The sequence below is a fragment of the Bos javanicus genome, chromosome 7, assembly GCF_032452875.1.
Source record: "Bos javanicus breed banteng chromosome 7, ARS-OSU_banteng_1.0, whole genome shotgun sequence".
Lineage (NCBI taxonomy): Eukaryota > Metazoa > Chordata > Mammalia > Artiodactyla > Bovidae > Bos > Bos javanicus.
The window spans coordinates 22,639,361-22,665,503 of NC_083874.1; the positions used below are offsets into that span (position 1 = coordinate 22,639,361).

The following is a 26,143-nucleotide window of genomic DNA, read 5'->3' on the forward strand; positions in this document are numbered from 1 at the left end:
GGTTGATCCCTGTCTACTGTACAGTGTCACGAACCTCTGTCCATAGTTCATCAGGCACTCTGTCTATCAGATCTAGTCCCTTAAATTTATTTCTTACTTCCAGTGTATAATCATAAGGGATGATTAAGGTCATACCTGAATGGTCTAGTGGTGTTCCCCACTTTCTTCAATTTAAGTCTGAATTTGGCAATTTTGGCAGATCATGTGGTTCACGATCTGAGCCACAATCAGCTCCTGATCTTATTTTTGCTGACTGTATAGAGCTTCTCCCTCTTTGGCTGCAAAGAATATAATCAATCTGATTTCAGTACAGTACTTGAAGTGTGTTTTGATTTTGTAACTATTTGAATTCAGCAAGTCTAAGCTTCTACTTTTAACTTAATCTACTGTTTGGGTTTTTTTTTTTTTTTAGCTTTTGAAAAAGACTGCAACTTGGTTAGTCTTCATGGGATTTTCTCTCAAATTTTGAGAAGGGCAACAGTAAAAACAATATTACAGTTGGAAACTGTCAAAGAAAATTTAAGGGTCTTTATGTAGTAAGAAGGAAAAAAATTCTCTACATTATTTAGGTTGAATTTTGAGAAATAAGAGTTGAATTTGAAAGCTCTGCCTATGGAAAAGTGTGTGTGTATGTATGTTTTCTCCCACTTTGGCTTCTCTGATGAAGGTGAAAGAGGAGAGTGAAAAAGTTGGCTTCAAGCTCAACATTCAGAAAACGAAGATCATGGCATCCGGTCTCATCACTTCATGGGAAATAGATGGGGAAACAGTATAAACAGTGTCAGACTATTTTTTTGGGCTCCAGAATCATTGCAGATGGTGACTGCAGCCATGAACTTAAAAGACACTCCTTGGAAGGAAAGTTATGTTGATACTAGATAGCATATTCAAAAGCAGAGACATTACTTTGCCAACAAAGGTCCAGCTAGTCAAGGCTTTGGTTTTTCCTGTGGTCATGTATGGATGTGAGAGTTGGACTGTGAAGAAGGCTGAGCGCCGAAGAATTGATGCTTTTGAACTGTGGTGTTGAAGAAGACTCTTGAGAGTCCCTTGGACTGCAAGGAGATCCAACCAGTCCATTCTGAAGGAGATGAGCCCTGGGATTTCTTTGGAAGGAATGATGCTAAAGCTAAAACTCCAATACTTTGGCCACCTCATGCGAAGTGTTGACTCATTGGAAAAGACTCTGATGCTGGGAGGGATTGGGGAGGAGAAGGGGATGACAAAGGATGAGATGGCTGGATGGCATCACTGACTCGATAGACGTGAGTCTGAGTGAACTCCGGGAGTTGGTGATGGACAGGGAGGCCTGGCGTGCTGTGATTCATGGGGTCGCAAAGAGTCGGACACGACTGAGCAACTGAACTGAACTGAATACTGCACTTAGTCATAATGAAAAATGAAACATTTGGTGTTTTTCCTCTTTTCACTTGAGTGTCTCTTATTAAATGACATTGTGCTAAATCTGGCATATAGCAATCTATTGCTGCTGCTAAGTCGCTTCAGTCGTGTCTGACTCTGTGCAGCCCCAGAGACGGCAGCCCACCAGGCTCCCCCGTCCCTGGGATTCTCCAGGCAAGAACACTGGAGTGGGTTGCCATTTCCTTCTCCAGTGCATGAAAGTGAAAAGTAAAAGTGAAGTCGCTCAGTTGTGTCTGACTCCTAGAGACCCCATGGACTGCAGCCTACCGGGCTCCTCCATCCATGGGATTTTCCAGGCAAGAGTATTGGAGTGGGTTGCCATTGCCTTCTCTGAGCAATCTATTAGCAATTTACAAATATTGTATAAGCTCACTTATTTTTAGCATAGTAAACCTATGCTAAAAATTCATAGTTTTTTAATTTCCTAGACTTGGGCTAGTATCTAGAAATACCAACTTTTGGGTTAAACTGAAAGGATTCTAATTTTGAAAAATATGGAAGCAGAGGTTATTCTGACACATGAAGCAAATTAGTTTCTCAGTTCAGTTTCTGCAGCTCTGTTTCATAGGTTTAAAAACATCAATACCTTTAAATTTTTTTTGTTCCTGGCATGTCATAAGTATTAACTAGTATCAAGTGTGATTGTGTATAAAAACATGGAGATAGTATAATGTAGTGGTTAACATCACAGACCCTGGGAAACAAAACTGATCTGAAGGATGCAAGAGGAAGAGAAACCACAGCCTCCGAACTCTTTGAATAGTGAGAAACAATTGCCCAAAGAACCCTAGACTGAATGTTGCAGAGCATGAGAGTTCTGTGGTGCTACAGAAGGCAGCCCATGCCCTTTAGACCTCCCTACTTGCCCCAGAGTGTAGTCAGCCAACATTCTCCCCATGCAAAATGCCGAAGAGTATCTCAAAGGAATAAAAGTAAAACATTTGCTGAAATGAAGTATTTTAGTCTGGTTTTGATGCCTGGAATAAAGTCCCAGTAACTCTGGCATTACCATGAAAGACAGTTACTGAGAAAAATAAGTCTCAAAGTATGCAGAGACATATTTTAGTAAAAAAGACAAACACTGAGTAGAAGGAAAAGATAAGTTGAAGAAATCACCTTTATGGAAAAAAAAAAATACAAAATGCAATTGAGTACTATTCCAAGAGTCTAAAAGAAAATATGAAGAAGAAAGTATTTAGAAAACAATGGCAGAGGCCATGTCAGAATGAAAAATGAGGACGTGACTCCCAATTCAAAGAGCCACCTCTACTCTGAGCAAAATTAATTTAAAAAAACTTGTCAACTTACTATTTCTGGTGTTGACTGAGAGCAACTGAAAGGGCTGGCTAATGAAGAACTACCTGTTACTAAACAGAGAAATTAGACCTCAGGTAAACTGGAGCCATTATCTGCTGCAGAGCATTTACCAGTACAATACAAGGAAAGGGACTAAGAGACTGAGCCTTTTTTTTTTTTTGGCAGTAGACTCCCAGGAAAAGGGCAAAGATTTGGAATCCTGCAGTTGCTAAAAGCACAGACTCTGGATGTGTCTGATCCCTTAACCACTCGTCTAAGACTGTACCCTCCCCACCAAAAGGATGTTTTTTACCCCAGGGCTATACTCAAGGCAACCCGAAACCCGGATGTGAATATTATAACACAGACCAAAAAGGACCCAGAAGAAGCCTGACAAGGCATGGGAAGGGAAACTCCTAAAGCTCAGACAGAGTTAGAAAATTTCCACAGGTTTTTTTTTTCTTCCCCCACTCTTGTTTTCCCATTCTCTCAGGCCCCAGCCTCCATGCAATCCAGTGGCATTGCCTCACAAAATGTTCTTCACCCCTTAGTGGAGCTGTGGCTTTGAGAAAGCAAGGCCAACGGCACTGCTCCCCTCCCTCCCCACCCCCACCCCCGCCCCCCACACACTGTCCTCTTCTACTTGGCCCCTGAGGCACTGCAGTGGACAGTTTGGAGGCCTAAGGAACTAGAAAGTGTACCAGGTTGATAACTGACATGAAGGAAGCAATCCCGTAAAGTTGTTTATGAAATTCTAGGCTCACCGACGTCCTATAGGTACGTGAATCTGATTCTATTTAGCATATCATAGACTTTGAGAACTGGCACAAGCAGACCTCTGCTCAGGTCCTAGCCTGACCACCAGGTGGTACAAAGTGGACACATCTGTATAGCACTGCAGTGGGTTTGAAAATTAAACACTGGACCACAACTCACAGGAGGCTAAGCAAAAATACCCACATTTTCCATAGGTTGCAAATAGTACTCAGCAGTTTTAACAGTAGCAAGGAGTCCTCATTACAGTTTTCTTTGTATTTATTTTGTATGGGGTTTGCTCAGCATTTGAATTTTACGTTGATGTTACTCATCAGTTCTCAAAATTTCATGGCCATTATTAATTACTACTGACCCTCTTTCTTTCCTTTGCATGTGGGAAATCAGTCACTTATATGATAGAAGATTTGTGTCCCAACTATTTATTTCATTCTGTTCTGTTCTTTCTAACTTTAGCTTTGTGTTTCAGTTTGGATATTTTCTAATGACCTGTGTTTAAGAAAGTTACACCATTTTCTGCTGTACCCAGTCTGATGATAAATGCATGCCTTGAATTTAATTTTAGATATTTTTCAGTTCTGGAATATTCACTTGAATCTCTTATAAACTTCAGTTCTTTGTTGCACGTCTTCATCTTTTAATCCGTTTTATCTCTTTTCCTTTGTGTTCTTTAATGAAAAGATTATAAAATCCTTGTATATTAACTCTTACATTTGGATTATCTTTTACTCTCTTTTTCCCTCTGGTTATTTTCTTTCCTTGAATCTTAAAATTTTTTATTGTATGTTGTACTTTGTATATAAAGAAACCTTAGTAGTAAAGTTAGTATTTTTTCGCAGATAGGATCTGCCATTTCCTTTGTTTAATCACATAGAGTAAGGGGAATTGAGCCGGGTCACGCTGAGTTGCAGAATTACTTAGGCTGTGTCCATTGGTTTCAGGTTGACAGCACACTCGTCATGTGCTTGATATAGGCCCCTTCTCTAATGGAACTTTGTCTCTAAGCAGAGACTGAAAAATTTCACTCTGCTTTTTCACCCTTGTCTTCCCAACCACTTCCTACCTTCAGTCTCTTGATTAAAAATCTGGTAGCTTTGTCTCCTTTTTTATCATTCTTTCCTTCAGAGATTTTGAGCCTAGCTCTTCAGCTTCCCACCCCAAGCCAATAGATCTGTTGTGTGTTTGTTGGTCGTCTCTCCCTGTTGTGACTTTGTTTTCTGAGTACTATGAGATTCTAAGAAATTTCCAGCCTCATGCCTTGTCTTACAATAGAGATATTTCATGAAGAGAAGTGACACTGCTTTGGTGCTTCTCTGTGTTCCAGTTTTCTTGCCATTACTCACATCCATCAAAACTTCTTTTTCCTCTAGGAGTCCCTCTACCTGATCCTCACTTCATGTTTATGTTTAGACTCAGCATATGTCCCCAGAGAAGAAAACAGCTGGCAATCTCTGTTTACCCTCTTCCTGCTCTGGAGTTTGCATTCATCTATTCCTCTTACTTTCTGCAACTTTCTAACATCTGTAAATATCCCACCACTCAGATGATTTATGATTAGCATTTTAATTGTTTAATAAAAGTAATACATGCATGTTTTACAAAGTATACTAAAGAAAGACGCCCAGTGGGACCGCATTGTGTGTACAGTGTGTTATACCTTGCCACAGGAGTTCGTACCAGTTTCTTTCTTTTATGATTGTTACTGCATCAAATTCCATCACACTGTTACCATAATCTGTTGATCTGGTGTTTCATGTTGCTGGATGTTTTAGGATTGTTCATAGTTTTTCCTATTTACAATGATGTAATAAATATCCTTTGTATTTATCTTTTATGTTTATGTAGATATAGCTATAAGATAAAGTTCTCTGAGTGGAATTACCTTTATAGTTACTTTGGTTTTACTTTCCTAAAGTTCCCCAGTCTGTTTATAAACTTCATTCATCAGTGTATAAGAATGCCTCTGCAGTGGGTTTAATAAACTTTTTAGTTTCTGATATACTGCCTTTAATGATGAGGGAAGTTGAACACTGTTTTTATGTGCTAACATTTCTTTTTTATAAACAGTCTTTTTCACTTGTCCATTATATGTTGAGTTATTCATCTTTTATTGATTTGTTTGAATGTCTAATAAGTGAAGAAAAGTTTTGTTTTGTCTAAAGGTTGCACATATTTTCCCCAGGTTGTCTTTTGACTTTCCACGTTCATTTGTTTTGGTTTGTGTGTGTAAATACATATACACATATATAGAGAGACTAAGAAATCTTTAGTTTTTATGTAATCAAATTTATTAAGCATTTCTTTTATTATTGGGCACTTTCATCTTCATATATTATATCTAATATTGATGCTTAATGGTTTTCTAATTATGTTTGTTTGCCATCCATTAATTCTTGTTCCTCACTATTTTTTTAGTTTAACTTAATCATTTCTTTATCTACAAAGCATGTGATGCAGATTTTTACTTAATATTATATATGTAAGTCCAGTAAAGATATAAGCTACCTTGTACACTCTTGAAACACCTTACCTACACTCTGCAGCCAGAGATATCTGCTGCCCGCAAATTCCTGTTGCTCTTAACAGGAAGTTCAAACACCTTACAATAACTTTATCAGGCCCTTCTTCTACCTTGTTCTTCAGTCATCTTTTTTTTTGAACTTTCCTTCTGCCGCAGGTGCTTTAAACTTGAGATTTCCTCTACCTAGAATTACTCCTCCTATTCTCTTTGCCTAGTTAAAATCAACTCACTTCACTGATCTCTTCTTACATGGTGACTTAATGAAGGAAGATTTTCTTTTTCTTGCTGTCTTAACTAGTTCCTCTAGTTGTGTTCTCTCCAATCCATTTATCATTGACTGATTGTATGTTTCATAACTGAAACAATCTGCAAACAACAAGCATAGTCTTCGACTATTCAAAAGTCAGTAAATATTTTTGGAATGGATCAGTATCTTGACTTTAGCTCAAAAAAGCATTTTTATTTTTACCATGTGGCTTAAAGTGAATTTTTTTAAAAAGCTGCATTGTTGTTGTTGTTAAGTTGCTGAGTCGTGTCCGACTCTTTGTGACCCCCGGACTGCAGCATGCAGGGCTTCCGTGTACATCATCTTCTCCCAGAGCTTGCTCAAACTCATGTCATTGAATTGGTGATGCCATCTAACCATCTCGTCCTTTCATCCCCTTCTCCTTCTGCCTTTGATCTTTCCCAGCATCAGGGTCTTTTCTAATGAGTCAGCCCTTTGCATCAGGTGGCCAAAGTATTAGAGCTTCAGCTTCAGCATCAATTCTTCCAGTGACTATTCAGGGTTGATTTCCTTTAGGATTGACTGTTTTCGTCTCCTTGCAGTCCACAGGACTCTCAAGAGTCTTCTCCAAAGCCACAGTTCAAAAGCATCAATTGTTCAGTGCTCAGCCTGCTTTATGGTCCATCTCTCACATCCAAATATGACTACTGGAAAAATTATAGCTTTGACTTACAGACCTTTGTTGGCAAAGAAATGTCTCTGCTTTTTAATACGCTGTTTAGGTTGGTCATAACTTTTCTTCCAAGGAGCAAGTCTTTTAATTTCATGGCTGCAGTCACCATCTGAAGTGATTTTAGAGCCCAAGAAATAAAGTCTGTCTCTGTTTCCATCATTTCCCCATCTATTTGCCATGAAGTGATGGGACCAGATGCTATGGTCTTAGTGTTTTAAATGTTGAGTTTTAAGCCAGCTTTTGCACTTTCCTCTTTCACCTTCATCAGCAGGCTCTTTAGTTTCTCTTCACTTTCTGCCATAAGAGTGCTGTCATCTGCATACCTGAAGTTACTGCTATTTCTCCCCGCAATCTTGATTCCAGCTTGTGCTTCTACCAGCCCAGCATATCACATGAGGTACTCTGAATATATGTTAAATAAGCAGTGTGGCAATATACAGCCTTGACATCCTCCTTTCCCAATTTTCAGCCAGTGTGTTCTTCCATGTTTAGTTCAAGCTTTTGCTTCTTGACCTGCTACAAGTTTCTCAAAAGGCAGGTAAGGTGGTCTGGTATTCCTATCTCTTGAAGAATTTTCCAGTTTGTTGTAATCCACACAGTCAAAGGCTTTAGCATAGTCATTGAAGCAAAAGTAAATGTTTTTTCTGGAATTTTCTTGCTTTTTCTGTGATTCAGTGGATGTTAGCAATTTGATCTCTGGTTCTTCTGCCTTTTCTAAATTCAGCTTGAACATCTAGAAGTTCTCCGTTCACTTACTGTTGAAGCCTCGCTTGAAGGATTTTGAGCATTACTTTACTAGTGTGTGAGATGAGTGCAATTATGCGTTAGTTTGAACATTGTTTGGCATTGCCTTTCTTTGAAATTGAAATGAAAGCTGACCTTTTCCAGTCTTGTGGCCACTGCTGAGTTTTCCTAATTTGCTGGCATATTGAATGCAGCACTTTAATAGCATGATCTTTTAGGATTTGAAATAGCTCAGGTGGAGTTCCATCACCTCCAGTAGCTTTGTTTGTAGTGGTGCTTCCTAATGCCTACTTGACTTTGCACTCCAGGGTGTCTGGTTTGAGGTGAGTGGTCAGACTATCTTGGTTATCTGGGTTATTATAAGATCTTTTTTGTGTAGTTTTTCTGTGTAGTCTTGCTACCTCTTCTTAATATCTTCTGCTTCTGTGAGGTCCATACCATTTCTGTCCTTTATTGTGCCTATCTTTGCATGAAATGTTTCTTTGCTATCTCTAATTTTCTTGAATAGATCTTTCATCTTCCCTTTTTATTTTTTTCCTCTATTTCTTCACATTGTTCACTTAGGAAGGCTTTCTTATCTCTCCTTGCTCGTCTTTGAAACTGCATTCAGATGGGTATATCTTTCCCTTTCTCCTTTGCCTTTCACTTTTTTCCTTTTCCCAGCTATTTGTAAGCCTCTTCAGATAACCATTTTGCCTTTTTTGCATTTCTTTTTCTTGGGGATGGTTTTGATTACCACCTCTTGCATAGTTCTTAAGGCACTCTGTCTGTCAGATTTAGTGCCTTGAATCTATTTGTCATTTCCACTATATAATTGTAAGGGATTTGATTTAGGTCATATGTGAATGACCTAAATCTTTCCCTACTTTATTCAAGTTTCAATTTCGCAATAAGAAGTTCATGATTTGAGCCACAGTCAGCTCCCAGTCTTGTTTTTGCTAACTGTATAGAGCTTCTCCATCTTTGGCTGCAAAGAATATAATCAGTCTGATTTTGGTGTTGACCATCTGGTGATGTCCATGTGTAGAGTCTTCTGTTGTGTTGTTGGAAGAGGGTGTTTGCTATGACCAGTGCGTTCTCTTGGCAGCACTCTCTTAGCCTTTGCCCTGCTTCATTTTATACTCCCAAGGCCAAACTTGGATCCTGTTACTCCAGGATCTCTTTACTTCCTACTTTTGCATTCCAATTTCCCTATGATGAAAGGACATTTTTTTTGGTGTTAGTTCTAGAAGTTGACCTATCTTTGAAAGGTGTCTCCTAAAGGTTTCCAGTTTCTTGAAGACAGAAAATGTGCTTTTCATAAGCTTGCAATGTACTTTGGTAATGTGATATCATCCTGGTTGAAACTTTCTAAAATGGTCAAGTCAATAATTAAATACCAAGCTATTTATGTTGTAATGTTTCAGTGGCTCTCTCTACTTGAGTCTTACTAGTAAGTCCTTTGATGTTCTAGGAAACTATGGATTTATTCCACAAACAACAGAAAAGATGACAATTTTCTGTGTTTGAGATTTCAGTGGGTACATTTATATAATTTATAGCTTTTCTTTTATAAAGATACAGAGTCATACTACTCATAGCTGTACTTCCTGTTAAGCTGAGGTCTGAGTCTTAGGTGGCTAAAGACCTGCATGTTCAAAAGTATGCAGCCACCATCCCTCCCAGGTATCATCCCTCTTCAGGAATGTTGTCTTCTACTTTAGCATTTATCTTTTTAGTTTTTTTTTTTTTTTCTTCCCCTCTAGCAGTTGATCTGTCTTCTTTGAGAACACATTTAGGATAGGAACAGCCAAAAAATAACTGCTGTGACATTAGTTAATGAAAAGCAGTTCACATAGATTTTCCTAACTGGTAAATGAGACAGCTAAAACTTCTAGATATAGAGCTTTATAAGGATTTATCTTTGTTTTATCTCATCCCAGGGAGGTACAGGCCCTCTTACAAGGTGAAAAACGATCTCAGCAAAGAGGTTGCTGGAAAGGCAAGTTCTCCATTGTGCTTGCACCCTCCTTGAGGATGAAATGTAACTCACCAGACTTAGGATTGATAGAAAGTTATCTACAAATGCTTGGTTTTTTACTTCAGACCACTGTAGTAAATGCTTGTTAGTGACTTTCACTTTGCTGAGTGACTTAAGTCTAACACATGTTACATTGAGGGAATTGTCATATATTACAAAATTTAATATTATTTGTTTCTGGTAAAAGCAGGTCCAGAAGGGCTCTTCTCTTTTTTTTGTATTTTGATGGTTCAAGTTTGCAAAACAAGGCCTGACTTGTAGTATTTACATCTCATCTCAAATGATAAGGGATAAAATATAAATAATAGAATCTAAGTACCTTTTTCTATAAAATATGGGTTGATTAGCAATTATATTGTTCATTACCTAAATAGGAGCCCTTGGGCTTTTGAAACATGCTGGCAATCTGCCCACTTTGCTTCTGTTTTCACCAGTGAATTTCTTTGATCACTATTGGTCAGCATCAGAATTATAGTCAGGTATAAAAGATGAAAAGTGAATATAGCTGATTAATGAAGAGTGAGTGTAAATTTTATAATGCAGTGAGATTTAATGAATAATGCTATGAAAGGCCAGATGATAGAAGACAACTGTGTTTATCTAAAATTTGTCATTGATATGAAAACTTCCTAATGAGAAGACATGACAGTTTTTTACATTTATTTCCACAGTGTTCAAAGAGTTACTTAGTAGGACTGAACAAGAGAAATCTGGTGTTCCTCATATTCCCAAAATTGCTGAAAAAAAAAGTAATCGCCACTCAATCCAGGATGTACCAGGAGATCTTGAACAGACATCACAGGAGAAAGGAAATAAGAAAATAAAAGCAAATACCGTTTCAGGTGGAAGAAACAAAATCAGGAAAATTTTGGATAAAACACGATTTAGTATCTTGCCTCCAAAACTTTTTAGGTAGGTAATTACAATCTCTGTAATATAGGCATGTTCCTATTGACTATAAAGTTTTTTATGGAAAAAGGAAAGTTGGGTCACTTTTAGTTTTTATACAGCTATTGCATCATGCAATCTATAAGCAATCCATAAATAAGAATAAATTCTAAATGTCTAATCACTTCCATGAAGATATCATTGTTAGATTATATAGTCTTCCATTAACCTTGATCTGAATTTTAGAAAAGACTTCATTTTATTTTATGAAATCTTTTTTTTTTGTATACGTTTGGTCCAATGTCAGTCCCATTATCTACAGATTTGGACATCTTAAAACTTGAGACGTATTCACTGACACTATTTTTTTTTTTTTTGTCTTTCAAATCTTCCTTTTATTGCACTATTTATTCCCTCTTGAATTCTAAAGCTAACCTTTTTAATCAAATCTATTTCTGTTTTCAAAACAAAATATCACCAAATCTGAATAGAACCTCAGGATTTTAAATGCAGATTAAATCATTAAAATACTGATAAAATGAATCCAGTGTCATGACTGGGAATTGCTCTAATACATACTATATCTGTGTATATTTTATAGTGTCCACTTTCTAAAGTAATCAGAAAAGTTATAATCAAATAAAGTACTTAGCACATAGTAGTCACTCAATATTTGCTGAATTAAGGCAATGAATCAGTGAAAGGAAAGAAAGCATATTCAAAGAAGATACTGAGTTTGGCTCTTGACAGTTCCTTGTACTGTGCCAGGTGATAATTACAGAGCTGTAAAGAGGTCGTCCCTGCCTTTAGGGGATTCATAGCAGGAACCTTTTATTCTTCACACATTTATTATAAACTAGGCACAATATCCAGAGATAGAAATAGTGAAAGTAGAACGAGTTTTTTACCCTTGTAAGAGCTGGTCATCTAAAATGGAAAATGAGCAAGTGGTCCATTACAGGGTGATAATTATTTTGATATGTACAAAGGCAGAAACAAGCTTGGTAGATCTGGGTAGACTGTGTTTCTCAGTGCACCCTAACGATGAAGCATGATAGATAGGTTAGTGAGTGACTTTGAATATTATGCTAAAGATACGGACTTCATGTCATAATAGGGGGCCATCGAAGACATGTGATGTGGTAAGATTTACTCTTTCAAGATCTTTTATCTGTGGTAGTGATTTGGGGTTGATGGTGCAACACAGTATAGCAATAACAGCAAGATTAATTAGGAACAAGGTGAATGTCAGCTCTTATCTTTTACTTAAAGATCTTATAAGAATTTCCTGATCAGAAAATGCTTCATCAGTTTTTATTTTCAACTCTGAGAAGCATATTTATTCTTCATTTAATTTGGAGCTCACAGAAAATTGAAACAACCTGAGCTGTGTTCATAATGTTTCTTGCTTTTAGCAAATTTATTAGTCATTCTTTTTTGAGTGACTATTCTCCTTGAGGCTTTAAAAAAATCATAGCTTTAGCAAAATTCTTTTAATATGAGCATACTGTAGTATGATAGCAGCATGGGAAACACTTTTATATAAGAATAAACTTTTTCTCACAGCATGGGAAACACTTTTATATAAGAATAAACTTTTTCTCACAAATGAGATTTCAATAATGAAATTATTAGAGGGACCAGCTCACACTGAAGAGATTGGAGACAGTTTGGGATGACCAGAAGTCTGCATGAACACACTGAGGAAAAGGGAGAGGAATGGAGGATCAGAAGGGAGAAGAATTCACACAGGGAGTTCCTCAGGAGTAATGCCCAGAGTTCCATTTCCAGAAGCCCTTGGGGCGTTTGATCTGGAAAACATGTATTTCCTGTAACAGAGTCTCATTTTGAACACTTTGTGGCATACCTGTGACATGTGTCATCAAAAGCCAGAGAACAGCATGATTGCAGTTAGTTTGTCACGTTTCACCCAGCTTATTCAGTTGTCAGGCATCTAAATCAGTATCTCATCTCTATAGTGTTTCCTTTAGGAAGTGGGAATTGGTCACTCTAGTTGGTGTCTATCTGTGCCTACAGCAGGAGGCATGGAAATTGAGTTGGCTGGGAGCAGTCTTTTGAGTGTGTCCAAGCACTGTTTGTTTATATTAGGACCCCACCAAAATGAAAGATCTAGTAAAAATTATTTTACTTAAACTCAGAGGGATTTTTGTTGTTAGTCAGCAAGCATTTATTGAGTCTCTCCCTTGTGGCAGCAGGAGTTTGTTGGCTGTGAATAAAATATGAATAAAATGCTGCCTTTCGGGAGTTAACATTAAACTGGTCATCTCTTCTAAACATAATGCTAATAATTTCAACTGTAAAAATACCCCCCAAAAAACCCAGATTATTTTGGTAGCAATCATAACAGTTTTCTACTGGACCCTGTTTTGCAAGGAAAACGAATTTGTTTTAGGTTAGATACTTTGCATTTTTGAGAATGTATGTCATATTTCTTGGTACTTAATCATTAGATGAATTCAGACAACCTCTTTTGCTACACACACATGCACACACAGAGATCAGTAGAAGTTCAGTAGGCACATAACACGAATGAGATGTTCTGCATCAGTAATAATCAAGAATAGGGAATTTGCTGGTGGTCCAGTGGTTAGGACTCAGCGCTTTCACAGCCCTGAGACTCTGGGCCCAGGTTCAACCCCATATCAGGGAACTAAGATCCCACAAACTGCACAGCAAGGCCAAAAATTAAAATGATCATCATCATCATTAGTTGTTCTTTATCCATAGTAAAATAAAATTGCAAAATTTTCGGGAGATGTCCAGCTACAAGAGATTGGTTAAATAAATTGTGCTATTTACTGTGAAATGACTAGAAGGAAAAGGTTGATCATGGTTTTCTCTAAGTAGCTTTATAGGTAAATTTTCCATTTCTTGCTTGCTTCCTTGTTTTTTGTATTAAAATTTTTTTTGGTTTGAATATTTATTTTTTAATTAGGAAGAATTTTTCATGAGTTTAATTCCACAGTTTTCAGTATGGCTTCTCTGTCTGGACTTTTTGGAATGGGCACTTGGCTCTGGCTTTTGCAGCACAAGAGTTGTCATGGAAATACTGTAAGAGAGAATGTCCACATCTGTAAGAGGAGTAAAGATACTGAATATAAGGAAGGAGTAAGTAGTTGAGATAAGACTCAGTAATTCCCCAAATATCTAACCATGACATAATTTTAAAATGAAAGAATGCTCCTGAAAATTGCAAGTGGGAAAAAAAAGTCTAACTGATTTTGAATAATATCCTCAAATTAAGACATAGCAATGTGAATTTTCTTGACCTGAAAATCAGGAAGTCTGATCTCCTATTATTTTTTAATTATAGCTTTTATTTTGTTTTCTTTAATCATGGATTGCCCAGTCAAGTATCTAATTCACTGTAACAGTCCCGGAAGTAGTTTGCCTTGTTTGGTTATTAGAAGTTAATTTTTTTCCTCTCCATTTATTGTTAGCTTTCACTGTGTTTGCTTTTAATATTGGTATTATTTTTGTTTGCAAACTGTTGATGTTTATGCAGCCTTTTTAGTTTCATACTCTGAAACTAAAACATAGTTTTATTTTAAGTAAATTCAGTATCAAGCATTACTGAGGAATTTTTCAAAACTATCTTGTTTCTGTTACTGCATCATCTTCTCAGGAGACTGTTTTGGTAAGAAATGACATGTTTGCAAATAGGCATTATTAATTCGGCTTCCAAACAAGCATGGATATTTTGCCAATTTGATACTGTTTCATGTCATAGCATGGGTTGTACATAACATTAGTATAGTTTTCATTTGTATATGCTTTCACCTTAGTTACCATGAATTTGTTACCAGCTTTAATTATAGCTTTTCTGTGTCATATCTATTGCTTATTAAAAAGCAAAAGTAATGTTAAATAACATCAGTAAGAGAGATAAAGACTTTTAGTATTTCATGTACTTCTCAGTCTCTGTAGTAAATTCTAGTTTATTGCAAGTGACAGCCAATTCCCCTAAATAGTAAATTGTAACTTTTTAATATTGTTAAAATTGTTTAGACTTTGATTATTAGTAGAAACAGCTAATGTTTTTAACAGTTTGCTTCCTTGGATTTAGTTACCTGACTGTGTCAAAGAACTGGCAGGTTGTTTTCAGAAATCAAAGAAAGACTTGTACTTTTAAAAATTCTTTATTATTTATGTAATATGAATTGTAGGGCTTCCCTGGGCTCAGTGGTAAAGAATCCACTTGCCAATGCAGGAGACATGGGTTTGATCCCTGAATTGGGAAGATCCTCTGGAGAAGGAAATAGCCACCCACTCCAGTATTCTTGCTTGGAAAAGCCCATGGACAGAGGAGCCTGGTGGCAGCCTACAGTCCATGCGGGTTGCAAAAGAGTTGGACACGGCCTTGCAACTAAACAACAGCAGCAGCAAATATGAATTGTTGCTGAAATATTTAAACAAAACTATAAAATGTGTGCGAGAGCCCCCCCCCCCCGTTTTTTCCTCTTATCATAAGCTATTTAGCTCTGATCTTTAGGGATACACCCCTAATTATAAGGAACCAACTTAGCAGAAATAAAAATTATCCTTTCTAGATATGTATTGTTCTATTTTTATTTCAGTAAAAGTGCTACTATCATCTAAAAAGTAGGAATCCTATTTTTCTCTGTGCTAAAATGTTCACCTACATTACCTTATTTAATCTTTGCCATAGTACTAGGGGATCAATAGTATTCACAATTTTGGATGAGGTAACCAATAAACAAAGAAATTTCCCTGAGGTCACACAGCTAATAACCTAGGTCTGTTTGACGTAGCTTGCTCTTGAAACACTTAACTATGCTTTTTTCCCATGTTCTCATGCTTCTCCCTGACTTCTCTTTGTCTTATCCTGGCTCTCTTCCTTGTCTGGCTACTAACAGTCCTTTAGCTGTTTATTTAGCAATCCTCTAAATTCCATCTTGCATAGTTTTCTAATCTGCCTAAGTCCTATTTTTAACTCCTAACATATCTAGGAAGTACCCTATATTATTCAGATCTTAATCCATCCCAAGATCATAGGTAAGTATTCTGTGATAATTATTTGTATATGCAGCAAATACTGGGTAGAATGCTACACTGAAAAAAATATATATAGATGGGAATTAATATTAACCTAAAACATTGTAACCAGTGCTTAGAAATAAGTAGTATTTTGGTTGCTGATGCTAATGGATGTCTACTTTTCACTGCTGTCCTATGTTTGTATAGAACTGTTTTTCTTATCCTGTGTTTTATAGAATTTGAGGGGTATCTAAACCTTAAGTAACAGGGTTATGTTTGGTTTTATTTTTTCTCTTGGTTTTAGAATTGCCTGTTTAACACCTCTGAAATATTTTAAAGGAAGAGTATTTGCTTAATATGGCCATTTAATAAATATTACTCATTTTTGAAACCTTTAAAGGGAATTAACTTTCAGTGACTGGCTTTCTGCTTTGGTTTTGATTGTCTCATCTAGGGAACAGCTAAGTAATTAGACTTGAGAGATCACACAAGAAATAATGCACCCTTAGAATAAACTAGAGCCTGTAAAATTTTTTTTCTCTCTCTCTTGGTCCCCTTTTTTCTTCTGCTTTCTATTTGTCACATACCGCCATTGTCCTTTGCTGCTTTTTTCTGTATCATCTTACTGTTTTCTCTTCTGTGTAATTGGTGGTTGAAGCAGTTCCCAGGTTCCTCATGTGTTTGAAGACCTATCTACTTTGTCACTTGAGCCTAGTCCCCTTGTTTTCTACAACCTGCCATGTTTTTGTCTTGGATTCAGACCAACTCCATCCTTTGCCTCAAAGGTTGCCAAGCTTTTCTTTCGAAAGGAAGAACCTTACAGCGGTGTGGCTGTGCTGTATGTTGGATACATGTCTTAGTGTCTAATGAAGCTGGCAGATCTCAAGAACTTCCTGTTCAGGTTGATTTTCTCTACCAAAACCAGCAGAAACTAAATACAAAATACAAGCATTTCTGTGTCATGTAGATCCCACCTTTGAAAACACAGGAGTTAATTCCTGTAGAATCTATAGTTGGCCCTACACACCTGTGGTTCCTCACATCTGTGGATTCAGCCAACCAGGGACTGTGTGGTACTGTAGTGTTTACTACCACTGAGAAGTATCCGTGCATAAGTGGACCTGCTTGGTTCATACTTGCATTGTTCAGGGGTCAGCTGTAATAGAATTACCTAGATGTATAAATTAAATTTTATTTGAGTATAATTATTAAAAAAAAATTTAGTGTTGTTTTCAGTATAACACCTGTCCTGTTTTTTTTTAATTGCTATACTATTTTAAAGTCACCACTTTGAATTGGTCCTGTTATGCCTTGTGTACAGAGAACAGAAATGTTTACTATAAAGGCTTCTCAAATATTTTAAAGTGATATGTGGCATTCTTTTGAAGTGATGGAGGCCTGAGCCAGTCACAGGATGACAGCATTGTGGGAACGAGACACTGCAGGCACAGTCTGGCCATCATGCCTATCCCTGGAACACTCTCGTCCAGCAGCCCCGACCTCCTCCAGCCTACCACCAGCATGTTGGATTTTTCTAATCCCTCAGGTAATTGTTGCTTATTTTATACAGCCATATTTGTACTGAGTAGATAAATAGATGATTGAGCCATGTGTAACAAATACTAGATTTGCTGGCAGCCCTCTTTTTTCACCTCCATATTTTGACTTAATGCAGAAACACTAAAAAGAAGATTATGTCTTTTTCTCTAAACTGGAGTGATGGTACTTTCAGTATGAAAGAGAAGTACGTATCTTTTGGTAACCCTAATCCAAGCAGTGGATGAAAGCAGGGATACTTCTTCTCAATCAAGAAACATGTTAACCAGAGTGTGGAAAGGAATAAAGCAAATTATTTTAATCTAACTTGTCTAACTTACCTTCCTCTGTGATATACAGAAATGTGTTAACAGTTTTTTAGAAACACTGATTTTTCTCTCCACTACCTGTAATGTTTTCGTTACATCCAATATTGTTAAAGTACTATAGCATCTTTTTCATTGATGTTCAGACTTTCATTGTGGGGCATCAAGTTTATTTTTCTGTATCCACGCTCAGAGGCAGAAATTGTCATTTAACTATGTAACCTAAAATTTCTTTATAAGGATGGAACATTTTGAAGAATTACTTATATATCTACTATTTGAATGGCTTTGAGATGGTTTTCAATAAAAGATGCATACAATTAAAAACTGAGGTATATATTTGATCCAAGGAGAGGAGGGAAAAAAGCACCTCCTCAAAGATGCATATAGTTGTGATCAGCTTCAGTTTTGATGTTAAAGCTCTAACAGCTAGTGGGAAAAGGGAAGAATTCTGTTATTCTTCACCTGTTTCGAGAGATTCCTAGGCCCAGTGATCTGTCTTTGACACATCCTACTCTCTACGTGACTACCAGCATTCTTTCTAAAGCAGCAGTCTCCAGCTTTTTCGACACTGGGGACTGGTTTCATGGAAGACAGTTTTCCTGTGGAAGGGGGCAGGGACGATTCAAACACATTGCATTTTTGTGCACTTTATTTCTGTTGTTATTACATCAGCTCCACCTCAGAGCATCAGGCATTAGGTTCTGCAGGCTGAGGACCCCTGTTCTGGAATGAAGGTTTTGATGAGCTGTTACTTGATTTAGAAATGTCTAGTGATTTCTATTTGTTCTGGATTCAGTAGTGAGATGGAAAGCACTCCATGTATTTGATCAGAAGTTAATATCAGATATTGTTACCAAGTATAAAGTAAACTGTTTTACATAAAAAGGTAAGAAAGCAAGCACTAAAGTGTCACAGTTAGGAAGCTGCAAAGTGGATTCAGCTTCTGGTGCATGAAGGAAATGCCACCACCAGGGTGAAGGAGTATCGTTTGAGCAATACAGGAGCCACATACCCACACATAAGAAAATAAGGCAGCAGGTCTCTTCCTGTAACCTTGCAGTCTACCTCTGGTGCTCCCTTTTGGCAAGAAAAAAATATGGTTTGCAGAGTCCTAGCCCCATTGTAGCAGGGTAGTTGTAGGTTTGGAGCCTAAACACAGTAACTTAATAACAGTTGGTATCCAGTTTTTACAGCATAATTATAAACCCCTTTTCTAGCCTCCTGTTATACCATTCTCCAAACTGTTACCTCTCTATCTCTCCTGAGTATGGAACGTACCTTCAGAACTCTCTTTCTGTGCACATATTGTTTGCTACCTCTGGTGTTTTCTCCTTGCATATCCCAGGAAACTTTTATTATTCCTTAGTGCTGAGCCCAAGTGTTACCTCATCTGGGGATCTCAGGTCCCTCTGATACAGAATCGCTCTCTGCTTTTCTAGCACATTATCATTGTCTGTCTGACGTTGTCATGTGGTAGTATGGGAATTTATTTCTGTGTCTGTGTGCATATGTTCATAGCAGTATTTCTTACACTGCATTCACAAATAAAATTTTAAACACTACCAAAGCACAAACAAAATGTTCATCTGTACTTTCATAAGACAAGTGTTTAGGGATGTATGATTTATAACTTGATTGACTTACAGTTATTGATGTACATTTGTATTTTTGCCACTGGCATATTTAGAAGTGAGGCAGGGTGGGAGGTAAAGAATGGGTAGAAGGGGGAGGAGAGAGAATTTGGGGATTTAGCTAGGGAAACAAAAGAGGTTGGAATTATTAAAATTTAGAAACTGTAAACCCTGAAGTTTACAGTTCTGATCTCTGAAGAGGATATGCTCTTCAAGATTGATTGCATAATTCCCTCTTTGAGACCATGTTGAAAGTGTTGGAATGCCCTTTTACTGTCTGTTCAGAGAAAGTCAGTCTGCAAAGCTCAGTCTGCAGCCTTTGTCCATATCAGCAATATGCATGAACACATATAAGAGGAATTTAACTTAAAATTATATTTTTAAATCTCCAGATGAGCAACTTTATTTAAAGCCTTCTGCAGTGCTGTTTGCATTTATGGTGAATAAAATATTTATTACCAATTAATTCCAAATTCAGCTTGGTGAATCATAAATGACAGCACTGAATTTTAGGTTACCTGTGTACATCACATATGTATATTGTAGTACATGTGTGACATCAGCCAAGTATGACTAACTTTTATCAGTCTACATCTCAGTTATGTTTTTGCTTCATATTTTAAATTGTTATTAGAAAGTAAGGACAAAGCTACAGAACTGTTTAATACTTCGCTTTTGTTTGCTGACTTTTTTATGGTTTGCTTTGTTTTTGCTGCCTACAGCTGTTGGTTTGTACTGTAAGTATCCTGAAGACTACGGTATTTTCTTGCTTATGTTTGTGTGTAGTGTTTTAGTATATGGTTAAAAGTCAGATGATACAGAATTGAATGAAGTAGGAAGCAGAACTCCATACACTTCAAAGGTTGCCAGTATAAACTGGCATATATTCTTTTAGCCATTTTGTTTGAATATATATGTCTTTTATACCCATTGAATCAGAGTATACATGCTGTTCTCTAACTTGTAAAAAGTTTCAGAATTTTGGGGTTTAATGTGATATGAGGCCTAAAAATTCAGAGTGTAGCTAAAAGTATTTGAAAACTGATTTTTTTTTCTGAGTTTGCATATGGAACTTTCTGCTTACTCTTTTTCCTTTACTAGCACAAACTTTTAATTTGACATCTTTAATATTTAGTAAACTTCATACTCATTTTGCATTGCAAGTCTGAGTTATTTTAACTAATTTTAAATTGTAAAGGAACATATATTACAGTTTTTATTTGCAGAGAAAGGATAAAATATAAAAGTCTCTGCTTTCCAGAATTAACAGTTGTTCATTTGCGTCTGTATCCTTTCAGAAATTTCAGAGCACATAAAATGTATGTACTGTTTCTTTCACCCCAAATGATATAGTTTTTTTTCCACTTAGCCCATTTCACCTAGTAATATACCCTAAATGCCTTTCTGCAGCAGGATGTATTCTACCACAATATCTTGAACATTCTGTTTAACCAGTTCTGTTTTAGTGGATGTTTGCCTAAACCTCTGGGATTACATATCTTTACATGTTTTAGATTTACATTATTAATATACTTTGAATTTTGTCAAATTTCTTGTTACATAAATATCTATGAAATATTATCTATTTTCTGTCTATCTAAATTCCTCCAGAACTTAAAATATTTGCTTTTTGACCCTTCATGGAACGAGTTTGCCAGTCCTTAATCCGTGTCATTATACTCATCACTTGTGTTTGCTTTGTGAACTTTTACCGTATGAATTGTCTTATTTACTTCATCATTATGTCTTTCCTTGAACCACCACCTACTCTCTTGAATATAAGCAAATCTTTGCAAACAGAGACTTTGTCCATCTCATTTGTTACTTTAGCTTCATCATCTGAAACACTGATGATGTAACGGGTATTCCATAAATACTTGTACAGTGATTAACAGTTTAAAGCAGAATGAAGAGACATTCCTTTGTTTTTTTTTTTGTTTTTCTTGTAATGGTCATCTTAAATACCTAAAAAGTTCTTCTTTCTATTTTTAGTATAATATCAGGGTCAGACATTAAAAATGGAAGAACTTTTTAGGTATTTTAGATGATCTTTAAAAAAACAAAGAGGCAGCAAAAGACTGCCTCTTCATTCTGCTTTAAATTGTTAATCACTATACAAATATTTATGGAGTACCTGTTACGTCATCAGCAGACTACAATCAGTGGGGTTGCAAGAGAGTCAGACAGGACTTAGCAACTAAATAACAACAACAGGGTCAAAACATGTGTCTTTATCTCACTTTTTAATTTTACTTAACACTAGAAATTTTGCCTTGGGTTGAAAGTATGGAATATGTGAATTTCAGTTCTTGAATTCATTTACCTATTATGTAAGGTCAGTTTTCATTCCAATCCCAAAGAAAGGCAATGCCAAAGAATGCTCAAACTACCACACAATTGCACTCATCTCACACGCTAGTAAAGTAATGCTCAAAATTCTCCAAGCCAGGCTTCAGCAATATGTGAACCGTGAACTTCCTGATGTTCAAGCTGGTTTTAGAAAAGGCAGAGGAACCAGAGGTCAAGTTGCGAACATGCGCTGGATCATCAAAAAAGCAAGAGAGTTCCAGAAAAACATCTATTTCTGCTTTATTGACTATGCCAAAGTCTTTGACTGTGTGGATCACAATAAACTGTGGAAAATTCTGAAAGAGATGGACATACCAGACCACCTGACCTGCCTTTTGAGAAACCTGTATGCAGGTCAGGAAGCAACAGTTAGAACTGGACATGGAAAACAACCTGGTTCCAAGTAGGAAAAGGAGTACGTCAGGGCTGTATATTGGCACCCTGCTTATTTAACTTATATGCAGAGTACATCATGAGAAACGCTGGACTGGAAGAAGCACAAGCTGGAATTCAGATTGCTGGGAGAAATATCAATAAATAACCTCAGATATGCAGATGACACCACCCTTATGGCAGAAAGTGAAGAGGAACTAAAAAGCCTCTTGATGAAGGTGAAAGAGGAGAGTGAAAAAGTTGGCTTCAAGCTCAACATTCAGAAAATGAACCAGGTTCAATGCACGATACTGGATGCTTGGGGCTAGTGCACTGGGACAACCCAGAGGGATGGTATGGGGAGGGAGGAGGGTTCAGGATGGGAAACACATGTATACCTGTGGTGGATTCATTTTGATATTTGGCAAAACTAATACAATTATGTAAAGTTTAAAAATAAAATTAAAAAAAAAAGAAAATGAAGATCATGGCATCTGGCCATCACTTCATGGGAAATAGATGGGCAAACAGTGGAAACAGTGTCAGACTTTATTTTTTGGGGCTCCAAAATCACTGCAGATGGTGATTGCAGCCATGAAATTAAAAGATGCTTACTCTTTGGAAGAAAAGTTATGACCAACTTAGCATATTCAAAAGCAGAGACATTACTTTGCCAACAAAGGTCCGTTTAGTCAAGGCTATGGTTTTTCCAGTGGTCATGTATGGATGTGAGAGTTGGACTGTGAAGATAGCTGAGTGCCGAAGAATTGATGCTTTTGAACTGCGGTGTTGGAGAAGACTCTTGAGAGTCCCTTGGACTGCAAGGAGATCCATACAGTCCATTCTGAAGGAGATCAGCCCTGGGATTTCTTTGGAAGGAATGATGCTAAAGCTGAAACTCCAGTACTTTGGCCACCTCATGCAAAGAGTTGACTCATTGGAAAAGACTCAGATGCTGGGAGGGATTGGGGGCAGGAGGAGAAGGGGACAACAGAGGATGAGATGGCTGGATGGCATCACAGACTCAATGGACGTGAGTTTGAGTGAACTCCGGGAGATGGTGAGGGACAGGGAGGCCTGCTGTGCTGCAATTCATGGGATCGCAAACAGTCGGACACGACTGAGCAACTGAACTGAACTGAACTGATTATGTAAGAATTTTAATATGGAATATTAATTATAAGACTAATAAATGCTGTACTTCTCCAAGATTCTTGTTAAATGTCTGTTTTTCTTACAGGATTATACTTTTATGTGTATTTTAGCTTCATACCTAAAATTTGAAATGATTAGATCATTTTTGTTTTTGATTCAACTTTATTCTAACTTCATATTCATCATTTAACTAATCATTTAATGTGTGAGTGTCTGCCATGTTTCAAATATTATGTTTAGCATTAATTACAGTGTCGCCCCACTAATACTTTTGTGAAGAAAATATATGTATTATACAGGTAACAGTTCTAAAATGGAAAGAGAGATTTACCCCAACACTGATACCAGTGTGGAGATATTTTTTCCTCTAATGTGTCTCAAATTTTCAAATTTGGTTTTCAAAATGGGCATTTATTATCTTGGAAAATTCACCAGGATTTGGGTTATGTAATATCCTTTGCGTAATTCCATTTGCAGATCTGTTCTAGAGCTATCCATTTATAATGCCTGATTCCTTCTTATATGACTATATGACAGTTTGTTCTTTGCATGTGAAACAAATGGTTTTAACAGTGTGAATATAAGAGAATGTAACAGAATACAGTGTTTGGAAGGATGCACAGGGTTCCTTCCCTGATGTCGTACGTAGTATATTAGCAGCAAGAGAAGAAATGTGTGCAAATTGCCAATCTGTCTGTTTGAATAAATTTCTCTGAAGAAATTAGTAAAAAGAATCAGAGCATCTCCCCATTCCCTCATGGTCAGCCAGCTCGGCTGGCAGATGCTCAACCCCCAAAAACCTAGTAAACAAATCTACCTCTAAGCCCTGGACGACTGAGACCTATTTTTGTGAAGAGGATAGGAACAATACAGATAATAGTAGTAGTTGTTTGACACCTTTTATTGGGTTAAAAGGGATAATGAAACTCTTGTCCAGTATCTTTCTTTTGGAAAACTGAAATTTCCAACTTCCTGCATTTTCTAGCCCAGAATAGAGAAGCATATCGTTAGCATGCCATAAGAGCCTACCTTATGCCTGTAGACTTAGAAACCTAATGTCAGCAACATCTGAGGGACTGACTCATTTTCAGAGATGTATGAACAGGAGGCAAAGAGGTGTTTGGTGAATCAGATCTTTGCATACCTCAAAAAAAGGCAGTTTGGCGCATATATCTTACAAAAGGGGCCTGAATAGATGAAGCATTGTGCTTCCAGTTTGACACTAAACCCAGAACAGTCAACGTTTGTCGGCTAAGAATACTTTTCCTGGAATTGTATTCACATGTATTCAGTTGACTATTCCAATACTGAGAGTCAGTCTTTGTCTTTTTGTGTTGTAGACTCACTGCTAACTTTATTCTGTGAAATTATTTCTTCCCACATCTGTTTCATTACTTTTCTCTTTCATTTAGCTAGAATTATGCCTCGGGTGGTTTTGAGATAAATTTGTAATTTTTCTTTTCTCTTAGATTTACAATGTATACAATGCTAAGAAGGTAATGCTACACAAACGTATACAGTGACTTGAGCCACCAAAATATCCCTAGCTCACCCCCATTACACACATGATAGAAATATCCACAACAATACATTTTTCCTAATTAAAAATGGAAGAAATTTTTATAATTTATTATCATGAGGAAACATTTAGCAGTTGTTTGTGTTGTAAAATCACTTTTCAATTAAATTTAATTATGTTAAAAATTAGCCCACTGTCATATGGGCTAATTGTTCAGAAAGCTTTGTTCAGGAAGCTTTAGCCAATGCCATATGAATAGAAAAAGCAATAAGGTAGAGTAGGAGGGGGGAATATCATTATTTACATGTATGTATTACATGAACATTTATTTTAAAGTAGGATTAATCTACTAATAGCAAACATCACAAACACTGAGATTTAACCACATGAATATTTTAAATTTTCCTGTGCTAAAATATATAAATATAAAATCTGAAAAGACATTGGCCACTTTATAGTAGATTGTATTGGCACCTAGTATAATTCAGTAGGAAAAAGCATAAAGAATAACAAAAAATATTTTTAAAAAGGAATAATGTTTTATTAAACCAGTGAGTTTCACCATGAACTAAAGAAGTGAAATACAAAATAATGACACATTTTTGGAGGAAGAAATGCAGAGGGCTTTCAAAATGGGGGAAAAAAATTCATAAACAGTTTTGATAAGAATGTGACTAAAATTGCTGTCTTTGTACCCTAGGATGATAAAACATTATAATGTTCTGAGAACAGTTCAGAAGTATATTTCCAAAACCCTAACCATATGCATGCCCTCTAACTCAACATTTCTCTTTGGTTTGGATTATCCCTGAGGAAATAAATCAGATTGACTACAAAGGTTTATCTTCAGGGAGAGTTTGAGATGGAGGGAAATTATTTATCATAATTTACTTATGATAAAGGAACGTGATATGCAAGCTGACTGTCTATGATTCAGGATTTGGTTCATTTCCGATTATAAAATACAGATTGTGGAGTCCTATGCCTCCATAAAAAATTTTGTTGAAGAATATTTAATGACTTAAAATGTTTATAAAAATGAAAATTTCATGGCTTTCAAATCATATGCGTAGTATGGCTTTATTTTCTTTTTCTTGGTGTTTTTCTGTGAACATATACTAGTATTTTGTCACCAGAAAAGATACATTGATTTATTAATAAGTGCAGCTATGATTTCTTTTAACATCCTTGAAAGAGAAATATATATTTAACTGTTTAGAGAGATCATTGTCTTCTAAATTATTGTTTGAAGAGTTTGAATCAGTTTCTGTAAAATAACAGAATACTGTTTTGTATTTATACAGATATTCCTGATCAAGTTATAAGAGTTTTCAAAGCAGATCAGCAAAGTTGCTACATTATCATCAGTAAAGACACTACAGCTAAAGAAGTTGTTTGTCAAGCTATTCATGAATTTGGTTTGACTGGTGCATCTGACACATACTCTCTCTGTGAAGTTTCTGTTACTCCTGAGGGTGTTATAAAACAGAGAAGACTTCCAGACCAATTCTCCAAATTAGCTGATAGAATTCAGCTCAATGGAAGGTGAATGTGCTTATTAATGAATGTACTCATTTCTGCATGTGTTTTTGAAGATTCCATGTTAAAA

The 26,143-nt window shown here is 36.5% G+C and overlaps 1 protein-coding gene across 8 annotated transcripts in view; it reads left to right on the forward strand.

Moving 5' to 3' along the window:
- Nucleotides 1–26,143, forward strand: part of RAPGEF6 (Rap guanine nucleotide exchange factor 6) — a 233,180-nt gene that overhangs the window by 165,168 nt on the left and 41,869 nt on the right. For all 8 annotated transcript variants that reach the window (XM_061422863.1, XM_061422864.1, XM_061422865.1 and 5 more), the window contains 3 exons: nt 10,408–10,648; nt 17,032–17,189; nt 25,839–26,079. In XM_061422863.1, coding sequence (XP_061278847.1) covers nt 10,408–10,648; nt 17,032–17,189; nt 25,839–26,079 — 640 coding nt within the window. The remainder of the gene's footprint in view (nt 1–10,407; nt 10,649–17,031; nt 17,190–25,838; nt 26,080–26,143) is intronic.